Source organism: Malus domestica, chromosome 12, assembly GCF_042453785.1.
Source record: "Malus domestica chromosome 12, GDT2T_hap1".
In the NCBI taxonomy this organism is placed as follows: Eukaryota; Viridiplantae; Streptophyta; class Magnoliopsida; order Rosales; family Rosaceae; genus Malus; species Malus domestica.
The window spans coordinates 30,019,930-30,033,499 of NC_091672.1; the positions used below are offsets into that span (position 1 = coordinate 30,019,930).

The following is a 13,570-nucleotide window of genomic DNA, read 5'->3' on the forward strand; positions in this document are numbered from 1 at the left end:
CTTATGAGCTCAGCTTCCTGAGCAAATTAAACGGATCGTTGGATTTTAATCCAACGGCTTCAAATAGAGGATTCCTTTAAAAGTTATAATAAGCCGTTGGATCAAAATCCAACGGCCCCGTTTGTTTTGCTCAGTAGGCTCAGGATGTTGAGCTCAGGAGATGATCAAAATCCATGATCCACATGCCTTTTTTTACTCTTTATACATTTTTTTTTAAATTTTCGACAGTCATATCGGATGAATTGAAGAAGAAAATATGACAAAAATTAATAAAGAATGTATGAGAAATAAAGAATGGAGTGTGGACAGCACATCCCTTAAGAATATTGCAAAATGCATAATGTCTTTTCTACCCTACTATGAGATGTAAAAGCAAAAGGCATTTTCGACTATCCATTAAAACCATGGGTTAGAGTAACCCAATTACTTATAATCACATGGACAATACAAATCGAATGACGTAGAGTAGCTCAATTATAAGCACATGGACAATACCAGTTGGGTAAAGTGTAGCATATGTGGCCGTTGTGATTCATACAATGGAGAATCTTACCATGAAGAAAGTTGAGGTTCCACCATAAAACCAATTGATAATATGGAAAGTAGTCCAATTACTTATAAGCACATGCGATGTCCATCATTTCTTCGATGTGAGATAGATACTATCAACACATTAAATATTTTAGGGTAATTTTACGCACATTCTTAGAGTGTTCTTTTTTTTTCTTTTGATTTTGGATTATGGATTAAACTCAACAATTGTGATTGTATTTGTAAATTTATGGCATGTAAACATGCACGTTTCCGATTTCAAGCCTCCAAGTAGAGTTACGAGGCCATGGATAGAGCATTAACACGGAGATGGAATCTCTAGCTTATGGCTCATTTGAAAGTATTTTAAAAATGATTGAAATCACATTTAGAGAAAAAGATTTTTATATTTCAAAACCACTTGAAGAACTTCTTGCAAGAAACATTAGTTATGTGCTTCTTGTAGGAAGCACTAGTTATGTGCTTCTTGTAGGAAGCACTAGTTATGTGTTTCTTGTAGGAAGCACTTTAAGTATTTCTTGTAGAAAACACTTCAATGTATTTTTTAAAAATTCACTTGCATTTTTACTAAAGAGTAAAGATTTGCTCCAAAATTATTGTCACCAAAATTCAAACATTGTTATAAATAGGCAAAAGTTAGAGAAATAACCTTTGCTAAGAGCGAGAGCAAAGTGGATGTAACATATCACAATGTTTTGTTTATTAACTACAACAGAATGATTGCAGGTAAAAGAAAAATAGGAGAACGCAAAAAATATTCTAACTTATCATTCTTCTCTTATTGCTTTTTGCATCCATGTGTTTTGAACACTCGTGGTGCTATATTTATAGAGCAACTACCTTGAAAACTTACAAAAACTTCACTATTTAGCATATGAATCTTTACTGTATACATGTGGGCAAACATACCCACTGTTTACAACAAACGTGCCTTTATTATATCAATAAAAAACCCTAGGCATATCAACAGAAATGAGCAGTATTGGCCAACTAGTTAGTACTATAGGCACTTCAGATACAAGTTGGTATTTTGCTATGCTTTTGCTGGTGTATTTGCAAACTTCCATGAGCAGCTATTGGGACCTTCACTATATCTTTCCCCTGCCGCACCGTTGACGGGTATCGCATCAGAAACCTCCTTCACATCTTCTTCAGTGAGTTTCACTCTCAACGATCCGATATTATCATCGAGATTTTTTATCTTTGTCGTCCCTAAAAGAACACAATGAGATGTAAGTATGCTTCGTTTTCAAGTTTATTACAATGGTTCGTCCAGTTAGCAAGTTAATACGAACTTACCAGGGATTGGTACCACGTCATCACCTTGGCTAAGAATCCAAGCTAGGGCAAATTGTGCAGTGGTGCATCCGTGCTTCTCGGACAACTTTCGTACGTTGCCAAAGATGACCTTGTTCTTCTCCAAGTTGTCCCCTGTGAATCGAGGACAGAAACCTGATACCTGATAACAAAATGAATAGCCATCAAATAACCGTTCTTGTTCACATAATTTAGCATATCGCAACCCCCGAACTCCCTTACCAGAAAATTATTTGCAGGTAGACTTTCGACAACACCCTTGCCACCGAAAAATCCGCGACCCAGTGGGCTGTATGGCACTATTCCGATTCCAAGCTCCCTGTGGTTCCAACAAAAGCGACAATATTTTCTCACATTGATCAATTGACTATGATGCGGGAACAATCGACCAGCCACAAAGTAGTTACCTGCAAAGCGGGACAATTTCTTCCTCGATATCTCGAGTCCAAAGGGACCACTCCATTTGTATAGCAGTTATGGGATGAACCGCATGAGCCCTTCTTATTGTGTCCGGGCTAGCTTCCGATAATCCGATGTACTTAATTTTTCCCTCATTCACCAGCTTCTTTAGCTCCTCCATCTGTCCTTACAAAAATAGTAACTGAGTAACAGAAAAATGGAAAAAGGCTTCACAATGCACTTCAAAAGTAGGGGGAAATATCTAACACTTACAGTGTCCTCTATGGGGACTGTTGTATCGATCCGGTGCTGATAGTAAAGATCAATGTAGTCCACGCCAAGGCGCTTCAGGCTAGCCTCGCAGCAGGAGCGGACATATTCAGGACTGCCGTTTACTAGCATCTGATTAGGTTCAATTTTTACGATACCAAACTTCGTAGCCAACTGAACTTTGTCTCGTGGAAATTGCCTCAATGCCTGAAGTTAAACCGATCGAAGACGGCATAAATGACCAACATTAAATGCATACCGACAGCCCTAGACACTCTTAGACTCTTTTCAGAACCTGCTCCAATTTCGAGTCAAAGAGATCCTAAGCCTATGAGGCATGGATATGGATACGGATACGAATACGGCGATATTATACGACACTCCTGAGTATTTTATATCAGAAAGACGGGTATCCTACATTTGATGTATCGATATGCACAAGGAAAATCACAACTTTGAATTATGGAAAGACTAATTCAGAGCACATTACCTTTCCAACCAAAACTTCATTAATATGAGGTACCAAAACTTCATTAATATGAGGTCCATAAACATCTGATGTATCAAAGAATGTAATTCCCTTATCGAATGCGTGCTTGATGATCGATATGCCAAGCTCTTCGGGGACTGGATCGTTGTAGATTCCAGTGAGCCCCAGACACCCAAATCCCAACTTGGAAACCTGCACCACAAATGAATTCACAATTTGCATAAAATCAATGTGAAATAATTCTAATTTTTATTTGGAGGGAAGCAAAAAACATAACCGAGTTGCAGAAATGTAAAGCTAGAGTAAAGAATCTGAAATGGTTTCACCTCAAATCCCTGAGTTCCGAGTTGCACTCTTGGAATTTGAACTTTCTGCTCCTCCGCCATTCTTCTTCTTCGATCTTCTTCGATCTTGTTGCACTCTTGGAACTCTTTTTTGTCTCCTGTTTGGTGAAGTGAGAGCGAATTTAAAGGCGTTTTACGCACTAAACTTCATGTCGTCATTGATTACATCAGCATATCTTTTAGATCACTGCGTGTGTCATTGGTCATTAAGGAACTAAATCCAATACTAAACTCGTGAGAACCAATATTATTTGGAAGTTTGTTAGTGTCCAAAAGCCCACTTCCAACAACACTTTGTTAATTACCATCTGCATTATCTGTCAAGTATGAGATTTTATCACAAAATACCCCGGTATTAGTTTAAAAGGAGTAGGATATTTAAGATGGTCTGTGTTTGAAATGGTATCAGGCATGTTGTTTTTGGTTGATAAAGATTCAAACTTGAATAATCGTTTGAAGAGATTTTTGTGTTTGTTTTGGCTCGAGAGAAAACGGAAGAGCAAAAGTCACTTTGTATATATTTTTCTTAATATCCCAAAAGACAAATTACAAAGACTATATCTTTTTCACAGCCGGTCTAAAACCAGAACCTACATCTAGAGGCCTAGTACTCCTCTCCGATCATAAATGGTTATCAGAGAATATCATCCATCCACTTGGAAGAAGATGAGAATGCTCAGTACAATTAAAAGATAAAACACCAGCTGTAATCTTTCTAAAACTAGGGGAAGAAACTAGCCGTTGAAATTAAAAAGCTCCTTCTAATTTTAGTAAGGTCTTCATTTCTTCACACTTTTCTGCTTCCTTTTGACTTCATCTGCAGGATTACCTTCTGCAGGATAACTCTAAAGCTAGGAGGCAGCTTAATTCTCAACAGTCTGTTGCGTAAATAATCTCTCTTATTACATATAATTTCCCATTAATGTGCCTGCCGTGTACGAGTCCAGTATCATTTTATAAGAAACGGAAATTTTCAGAACAACAGTTTCCGGGATAAGTAGTCCCCGGATCTTTGTTCTGTTCATGAGCGTTACAATTTTGGAATGGAAATTACTGTTGGAGTATGTGGCCAAGTGGCCAACTTTTGACTATAAAAAATTATAAAGAAAAAGGTAGACAAAATAATTATGTCTCTTCCTTATTTTGGGGAAAAGAAAAGGGATTTTTGTCTAAAGTTTTCTTGGTCCATGGGAAGTCACGGGGTGACTTGAATGAAGGCTATGTTATGATGAGGGAGCTGCTGCCCTTTTGTTTTTTTAAGAGAGCAGAAAAATTGGTGAGCCGAAGAGAAGAGAGGGAGAGAAAGAAGGTACTGCTGCAGTACCATTTTGAGAGAAGGAGTTGTTATTCCTTTCATTGGATAGTTCTCACTCCATCAAAGTGTTATTGTTGTAATAGCTTTGAGCTTTGTATAGAGAAGAAATTAATCACTATATTTCTTTCTCTATTTGTTTCTTTAGAGTGTGAGAGTTATTGGGTGTATTGGGTTATTTGGGTTGTGAGATTGCCAACACTTTGTAAACTCCCATTTGGTTGATAGTGGATTATTGGGTGAGCTCCTACTGCTCCGAGGACGTACTCCAGTTACACTAACTGTTGAGGAACCTCGTTAAAATCTTGGTGTCTTTAATATTTTGTTCTTGCGTTTCATTTGATATATTTCCTGTGGGTTAACAAAGAGTTGGTTCTAAAGGGTTTGGTGCTATCTTAGCACAACAATTACGCTTAGAAAAGAACTTAATACGATGTTGAAATATCCGTAACTGCTTCAAAGACTTCGACTGTATTGCAACTTTCTCGCAGAAACTGTGCAGATTCGATTGTGCATACAAACATTTAAGTTGGTCTGTTTCATTGTTTTGCTGGTGTGTTTGCAAACTTCCACGAGCAGCGCATAAGACTATCTGTTAATCTCTCCCCTGCTGCCGCGTTGATGGGTATCATATCCGAAATCTCTTTCATATCGTCTTTAGTGAGTTTCACTCTCAAGGAACCAATATTATCGTCAATGTTTTTTTTTCTTAGTTGTCCCTGCAAAGACACAATGAGAGATCAGTTCGCTTAACCTTTTTTTGTTCAAAATCGACGCGGTCCAGTTAGTAAGCTAATACCCACATACCAGGAATTGGTACCATGCCATCGCCTTGATTAAGAATCCACAAGAGCGCAAGCCGTGCCGATGTGCATCCATGATTTTCGGCCAAGTTTAGACAGAAAACATAATACGCTAAACTTTTCTGTCTCCCTCAATTCTCACATCTCTCTCAGTCTATTTACATTCCTACTTCATAATTCTTGGGCAATTGATCACTACTTAGCAATCATGTCTGCCGTTGGCGTGCATATCGAATCAGACATCTTGTGAGACTTTGGGTTGTATCTTGGAGTTGTAGGCACCGCTATAACCTGCACATAGGGAGGCGTTTACGGCTTTAGGGCAGCAACATCGCGCCTCTCTTTGGTTCACAGGCCAGATATTTTTTTTAATTTAAATTTCATAAGTCTGATAGTGATTATACATTTGATTTGATATATTTGATCATATAAATAATTGATATATTTTTGCAATATATTTCACAATCTAAAGCCGTATACGTGTGATAATATAATTGCAAATTTTACAATCTATTTTTACAGTACCTTGAAAGCCCTAAGAATTGTAGTTTTTCCTATGTTGAAAGTGGAATTGTTAGGATTCTGTCGTTCATTGAATTTTTTTTTATTCAGGTCCTATCGTTGTTTTTTGACTATGTGCATTTGTTTTATTCGAGTCATTGTCATTGAATTTTGTGAGAAGGCAAACCTTACCCTTCATTCATTGCATCATGTCATTCAATTGTCTGAGAAGGCAAACTTTGCCTTTAATTCATTGCTTTTTTGACTCTTTGCATTCTCTTTATTCTTTTTAGTACCAAAACATTTTAATATTGCATATCTGTCAGCTATTGTCTGGGGTTGATAATCTTCATAAACTACAATTAATAATTAAATATTACTTGTATATTGCATACTGATACATGTAAACTGCAATTATCTAATATTATTCGTAAACTGCAATTAATTATTAAATATTACTTGTAAACTGCAATTATTTAATATTGTTTATCTGTCAAGTGATTTGACTACAATTGCATCAGTGCGTGATTATTACAATTTGTGTGTGATTATTCAGTACCAAGCACTTGCATCTTTTATGCTTTAATTAAATTAAATATGTGCTTGATTATTACAATTTGACTACAATTGCATACTCATATATGTTAATTGTTTTATGCTTTAATTAAATATGTGCATGACTATCATTATTAATTGATCTGTGGTTATTATATAGCAGTATAGTTTATCCTATACTTGTTAAAAATTTTGAGTGACAATTTGTTTTAATCTCTACAATATTATAGCAATCTTATATCTCTCTCACTTGTTATTAGTCAGAATTACATAACAAATGGCAAGCCTAGAAGAAGCAAATAGTGTTAAGCCTGAAAAATTTAGTGGGCATAATTTCTGTAGGTGGCAAAAACAAGTGAAATATTGGTTAACTGTCTTAGGACTTGTATCCGCACTTGAAGAAACTCAATCAAACAAAGATTCCTCTTCTAAAGAGTCATCTTCTAAACTAACCCCTGAACTCATAGAATACCATTGTCACAATAGAATCTTAAGTGCCATTTCTGATCATCTCTATGATGTGTATCATGCTACTACATCCACCGCCAAAGAACTTTGAGAAACTTTAGAAGCGAAATATGGAATTGTAGATGTTGGGATGGATAGGTTCACGGTCTCAAACTTTAATGATTATAAGATGGTTAACAATAAGTCTGTTGGGGAACAAATACATGAGTATCAAGAGCTATTAAGAGGTGTTGAAAAGAAAGGAACGAAGTTCAGTGAGGACTTTAAAGTCTCTTGCCTTATTGATAAACTGCCTCAATCTTGGAATGACTTTGCTAGAACCTTAAGGCATAAACAAGGAGAATTTACTTTGGTTCAAGTCATAAATTCAATTAGAATTGAAGAGAAACATAGGTCAAGCCAAAAGAAGGAAACCGAAAAACAAACAACTATGAACTTAGTTGAGAATGTGTTTGGACCCAAAGTTACACCATCGGCCCGTGCAATCAAGGCCGTTGAGTAAGCATAGCTCTCAATCGTCAGATGGAAAAGTGGAGATAATTTTGTTATTGTTAAAAAATAATATTATGGCTTTTGTCATAGTAATTATTTTTCAATTTGGATTATCTTGGCATTATATCTTGGAACAAGTACAGTTCTAGTGAACTTAGGATTACTGCTATCAGATTGGAGAAACTTGGTAGATGAGATTTGAAAAGTCATGGTGCATGCACGGATGGATTATGGAAAAGCCTAGATAGGCTTGGCTTTTGGTGGTGATGTGATAAGTCTAAGATTTAATAGTCTTGGATGATGATGACAAGCCTAGGTAGGTTAGGTTATGATGATAAAACTTTTATTTGGATAGGTTTTTGTGAGGTTTAGAAAATCGTGAACATCTATTTGAAGGATATGCCTTGGTTTCTGATGCGGATTAATTTCAGTTCCACGGAAAAGAATTGCAGTTGAACTCTACAAGCACCATCAGGTTGTGCCAGATAGATATCCAACGTTATAAATACATGAAGACTGTGCAGCATTCAAGCCCCTTTCCAATTCAACACAAAAACTGCCATGTGTAAACCCTCGCTCTACGCGAAACCTCTCATCAACCTTGAGACTTTTGTTTTCTTTTTCCGCTGATATACCTTCAGTTTGGATAAACAGCACTGTGAAGGCAACCGGCGAACATCTTCAGTTTGGATAAACAGCACTGCGTAGAGGCCGACTGGTTATCTATCTAAGTCTCGGTCGAGAAGGATTTTCGAATTCTTATTGGCAAAGGCCATCTCATTAGCCTTTTTGGCGAAGTGAGGTGTTACAAGTTATTACATTCGGCACATTGAAAACCGAATTTGATATTGAACTTCGCAGAACTAGCAGCCTTATCTTCAGGCTCTAGAACCTAAAGGCCGAGAGTGTTCCTTCCTCGGCTGCAGTCTTGAGATTCAGAAGTCAACAGCGCACCCAACGTAACATCAACATATTTTACTCCTCGGTCGGCCGACGAGTTGGCACGCCCGCATACAACCGAATGACGTAGTTAGCTTACTAGTTACTCGGTCTGCGTGCCACGTAGGCTTGGTAGTTTTTAGGGTTAACAGAATGACACCAACAAATATGAAAAAAACAAAACCAAGTTTACCATGAATAATAAGAGGAATTTCAAACCTAGAAGAACAAATTTTAAATTCAAATCACCCAACCAAAATAAGAACTTTCACAAGACTAAGGATCAAGGGAGAGAGAAAGGGGTTTGATTCGTTTGCGGAAGAACCAATCATAAAGCTAAGGATTACTTCTACAAGAAGACTGAGGAGAACAAGTCTAGGTCAAATCATAATGGTCCAAAAGCCCAAGTGAATATGCTGATAGAGCAACAATCTTCTCAAACACATTTTAAGTATGATTCCTTTGTCAATTTTACTTATGAAAATAAGGATTGGTGGGTAGATTCTAGAGCTAACATACATCTCTGTTTTGATCGTGAATTTTTTAAAACCTATCAGAAATCAGGTGGAGGACGTGTAACTTTAGGAAATGACTAAATGTCTCAAGTGCTTGGAATTGGAGATGTGGATGCAAATTTCTTCCTCCTTCTTATTGGACAAAATTGCACCTACAAAACAATTAACACCTTAGAGTCAATGCCAAGAGCCTCACACGCCCACGATGAATGGGGGGGCTTTGGCTGAAGAAACTCTTATGCCAAAGTTAGAATTTAGAGAGAAAAAATGTTTAGAGAGTTTGTGGAATTTTGCAAGAGTGTTGGAATGATTTTTTGATGAATATGGGAGCCTATTTATAGGGATAGGCCGGTCCCCTTCGGATAGGGAGTGGCCAGCCATTAGGTAGGGTTTTTTAGGTTTAATTTTGGTTTAATTAGCCAACTTATTATGATTAATTGGCTAATTAATCATAAGGGGAATGTTTTGGTGGTTATGAAATTAATTGGCTAGCTAATTAGTGTAATAAAAAGGGAGAAATGATAAAAAAAAAATGGTAGAAAGTATGGTGGACTCCTTTTTGAATGGGGATGGCCGGCCTTTGAGTTGTTTTTGGAGTTGAATGAATGATTTAATTGACAATTAGGGGATTGATTAGGCAATTAATCCCTTAATTAGTCAATTATTATGTTTTTAAAGGAAGATTTTAGGAAATATGAAAGGAATATATTATTTAGCTAGATTTAATTGACAATTAGGGGATTGATTAGGCAATTAATCCCTTAATTAGTCAATTATTATGTTTTTAAAGGAAGATTTAGGAAATATGAAAGGAATATATTATTTAGCTAATTGATTAGCTAAATAATGAAATGGAATAAATTAGGTTTTGGGAATTACCTTATAGAAATGATTTAATGAAATAGGCTTTAAATTGTTACCTATTTTGGGCACTTTTAACTTGGTTGAAAGAGGGTTGCCCGTAGGAACCTCGTTGTACCGCTAGGGTATTTTTGTCATTTTTGTCCAAAAATCCACGTGTCGCCTTGTGATTATTTTTAGCTCCACAAATGCCCCCACACCTGTTGGGCTGCTTGCAGAAAAGGGTAACAGGTGTAGAGATTTTCTTGCCTTAGGAAACTTTGAATTGTTTCCCTTTTTTTGTGATGATTCTCTCTTTTAATGGGAAATTAGATCCTTCTAGGAAAAGAAAATAAATCCCTCTCAAAGTTTATGTAAGTCCACCTTAAGTGGATTATTAAATCAATTTTTTGAGAGAAACTTATTTCACCCTACAAGCGAGAGAAAGCTTAGAGGATATTTATTCCTCCTCCTCTAGCCATCTTCTACATCTTGCCCATGCAAAGGATCGTCTTTCGTTGCATGCTTCGTCTTCTCGTTGTTTCTAGGTAAGAAAAATTTAATTTTTCTGTCTTCATAATTTTCTTAGAAGTCTTAGGACTTGAAATTGGCTCTCCAGGGGTCGAGGAGACTTTGAAATTTTTTTTTAAAAGCCATGGGTTGTGGAGTGCAGTAGGGTGGCTAGGTTCGGCTCGGGCTATGGGGGAGAAAATGATGTGGGGCGCCTGCCCCCTGTCAGTCAAATATGGGCCTCGGGGCATTTGGGTCGAGAAGAAAGAAATTGGGGAGCCAGCACAGGCAGGGCTCCCTGCTTTGCCTTTTTTTTTTTTATTATTGGGCCCTTGCCCTAGGGAGGAATGAAGGGCTGAATGCCCTCTTGGATTTGGGGGCCTCTGTGTTGTGCCTTCCCCCCCCCCCCCTTTTTTTTTTTTTGCCGAGAGCTGCTTTTTTCCTTTTTTTTTTTTTTTTTTTTTTAACAACTCTTTAACAAATATTCCTTGTACTTTTGTAGAATTTTCAAGCATGTCTTCCTCAAGCCACAAGAATGATGATGGTGTGCCGCCGTTGTACAGTCAAGGCGGGTCTTTAAGCAAGGTTGGCGACTTTAAGGCTGCTCACTTCAAGATTAGCTTCGACGACTTGTTCAGGGACTTCCTCGAGGCATACTGGCATGTCATTCCGTCGGGAGTACGTGTGAAGCAAGTTAAGGATGGTAGCAGCCGGGAACCATGCAGTGGAACTCGGAGAGCCATCAAGTTCCACCCCTATTATTTTGTGTTAGGGTTTACTTTCCCTATGCAGCGTTTCTTCCAAGAAGTGCTTTGCTCCATAAGATGTGCCCCCGCCCAATGTTCCCCGAACACAGTCCATGTGATGGTGGGATTCCACAATCTAAGCCAATTCTTTGACTTAGATCTAACCGTTAACGAATTTTGGTATTTCTTTGACATAGGTCACATTGACAAAGTTGGGCAACTGTGGTCTCGCCATAAGCTTTTTGATAACTCGAGCAAGAGAGATCATGACCAGGCCAAAGAGACTTTGGAGATAAGTGGAGAATGGGAGTCTGATTCTTCCCCCGAGTTGCGTGTACCAACTGTCTTCATATCTAGTAAACAGGCTGCTTAATCTTCTCGGCTACTTTGTTGTAGTGCCAACTTACACTTCAATTTTCTGATTGTCTTTCGTTGTTTTTTTTTTTGTAGATTCGGAATTCAGCTTAACACCTAAGGTTTTTCCGAACATAAAGAAAGTACATGTCGTTCTGGGGTATCCCTTCCGAATATCATGAGTGGCGTTGTCTGCTTAGTCCTCTTCGTAGGGAAAAAAGTGGGCTACCTCCAAAAGAGGAGATAAAACGGATCAAAGCAGATGCGATGGCTCGTCCTATCACTGTGATGGAGCCTGCTATCAATAAAGGTGGGAAAAAGAAACATTCCTCGCCTACTCAAGAGATGCTTGCTGAAAAGAAACCGAAGACTGATCGCGGGGATTTTTCGGCTGCTCAAGAAATACCTGTTGAGAAGAAACCGAAGATTGCTTCTGCTGCTCGCGAGGGTTCATCAACTGTTCTTAATATTGTGATTGACTTGACTTCCTCTAAGGGCGAGAAAGAAAGAACTGCTATATTTATGCCGGTAACGCCTATTGCTCCGAAGGCTGCTACCTCGATTGCTGAAAGGATTACCCAGCGCAGAAGTTCCTTCGTGCCTCCAATGCCGAAGTTTGTGCCAAAGCGTTCGTCTAGAGCTAAGTCTGGCTCACCTTTGGAGAGGCTTGCTATTATGAAGAGTGACAAGGTGCCCCTGCCTACTAAAGTGGTGCCAAAACCTGCTTCATCCGTTGCTGCAAGCAACTCGTCTGCTGATAAGAAGGAAACTGCTTGTTCATGCAGGCTTGAAGAATCCACCAAGGCTGTTTCTTGGGAAGTTGCTAAGATTTGCACGCTTTTAAAGCCAAATCTACTTGAAGACATGGATTTATGTGCCAAGTTTGTTGATGGGGTCAATGAGGTTATTGGTCCGAGTATTTTCACGAAGCACACATCCGAGTATAGGAAGATTGCTCTGCTAGCCATGATGTAGAAAACAACAATTTTGGCAGCCAAGTCCATGTTCCTTGACCAAGAGAAAACCAAGGCTGCTAAAGAGATGGCAAGAACTATGGCTACCAAAGCTTACTCATCGGTCGAAAAAAATCAGGAAATTAGAATCTGAGCTTGCTGCTTTTAAGGGATCTAATATTTATGCCCCCACTTCTCTGCAGCTTGAGGCCACTCACCAAGAGATTATGGTTTTGAAGACTAGGCTTGATGTAATCCAAGTGAAGTACGAAAATGCAGAGAAAGAAATCGAAGGTTACATACCTCAAATTCAAGATCTTGAGCGTTTCATCTCTGAATTCCGCTCCGCTGCTTATGCAAAGGATGAAGAATTAATCGCTGCTTACAACCAAGTGATCCATTTCAAAAAGGTCGTTGATAGGCTTGAGCCACAAGTGTTGGAACTTCAGAGTGCTTTGAAGAACAACGACAATCTGAAAAAAGAAATTGAGAATTACAGCGGGTTCGTGATTCCCTGCTTGAGGAGAATAAGCAGTTGAAGGGTGAGAAGGCTGGGTTCGAAGCTTCACTTACTCAAAGTTAAGCCGATTTCTACAAGCTGGGCTATGTAGATCATCTCTATAGGCGGCCGTCTGAGTTTGATTTTTCCGGTAAAGACTTTGAAACCTTCTTTATTTCTCCAGAAGACTTGCTCACTTTTATTTTTGAGTCTTCTATCGGTGAAGTAGTTGGAGAAGTTGGTGCCCAGGCTAGGGCAGCCGAGGGTAAAGAGCCGGAGGATGCTGCTACTGAGAACATCAAGGCTGCTGAAGGTGTGACGACCGAGTAGTCGTGAAATGTCCAAGCTATTGAAGAATAGTCTTCTAGGTAGCCTTTAGGATTTTCTTTGTTTTCCTTTGTTACTTTTGCTTGAACTCCTTCGGTATTTGCTAATTGTTTATCAATTTTGCTAGAAAATTTAATAAACTTGCTTTTTTTGCTTTTCTCCATCTTCGCTTCTTTTTGTCTATGCCTTAACCTTTAGACCTTATAGACCAGTGGCAAGCGTGCTACTTTTCTATAAGCAGGTATTGGTGTAGAACTTTTGCAAAGTTATTTAACTATAGGGTTGGTAGCCGAATGCCTTACTTACAGAAGCAGACGAATCCGCGTAACCACTAGGTTGTTAACCTTGGATCTTTCCAATTCCGTAGGTTGTGTAGCAAGTATC

At 38.4% G+C, this 13,570-nt stretch overlaps 1 protein-coding gene and 1 long non-coding RNA gene across 2 annotated transcripts; both read right to left on the bottom strand.

Moving 5' to 3' along the window:
* Positions 1–1,307: 1,307 nt before the first annotated feature.
* On the bottom strand, positions 1,308–3,512 carry LOC103448719 (probable aldo-keto reductase 1). Its single transcript, XM_008387986.4, has 7 exons — positions 3,355–3,512; positions 3,029–3,220; positions 2,542–2,745; positions 2,277–2,449; positions 2,092–2,188; positions 1,852–2,011; positions 1,308–1,764 (listed from the first exon to the last, which is right to left on the bottom strand). The coding sequence occupies exons 1-7, from the start codon at positions 3,412–3,414 to the stop codon at positions 1,586–1,588; spliced, it is 1,065 nt and encodes a 354-aa protein (XP_008386208.2). The 5' UTR covers positions 3,415–3,512; the 3' UTR covers positions 1,308–1,585.
* A 1,624-nt stretch (positions 3,513–5,136) lies between these two features.
* On the bottom strand, positions 5,137–5,744 carry LOC139189948 (uncharacterized). The gene is made up of 2 exons (XR_011573750.1): positions 5,492–5,744; positions 5,137–5,403 (listed from the first exon to the last, which is right to left on the bottom strand). It is a non-coding gene; the product is annotated as an uncharacterized lncRNA (long non-coding RNA).
* Between the last annotated feature and the right edge of the window lie 7,826 nt (positions 5,745–13,570).

Excerpts from the sequence above, each read along its gene's own strand:
- LOC103448719 (XM_008387986.4), bottom strand. The coding sequence starts at position 3,414 with ATGGCGGAGGAGCAGAAAGTTCAAATTCCAAGAGTGCAACTCGGAACT. Across the intron at positions 3,221-3,354 it reads TCGGAACTCAGGGATTTGAG|GTTTCCAAGTTGGGATTTGG; the intron begins GTGAAACCATTT and ends TTTGTGGTGCAG. Across the intron at positions 2,189-2,276 it reads GAAATTGTCCCGCTTTGCAG|GGAGCTTGGAATCGGAATAG; the intron begins GTAACTACTTTG and ends TTGGAACCACAG.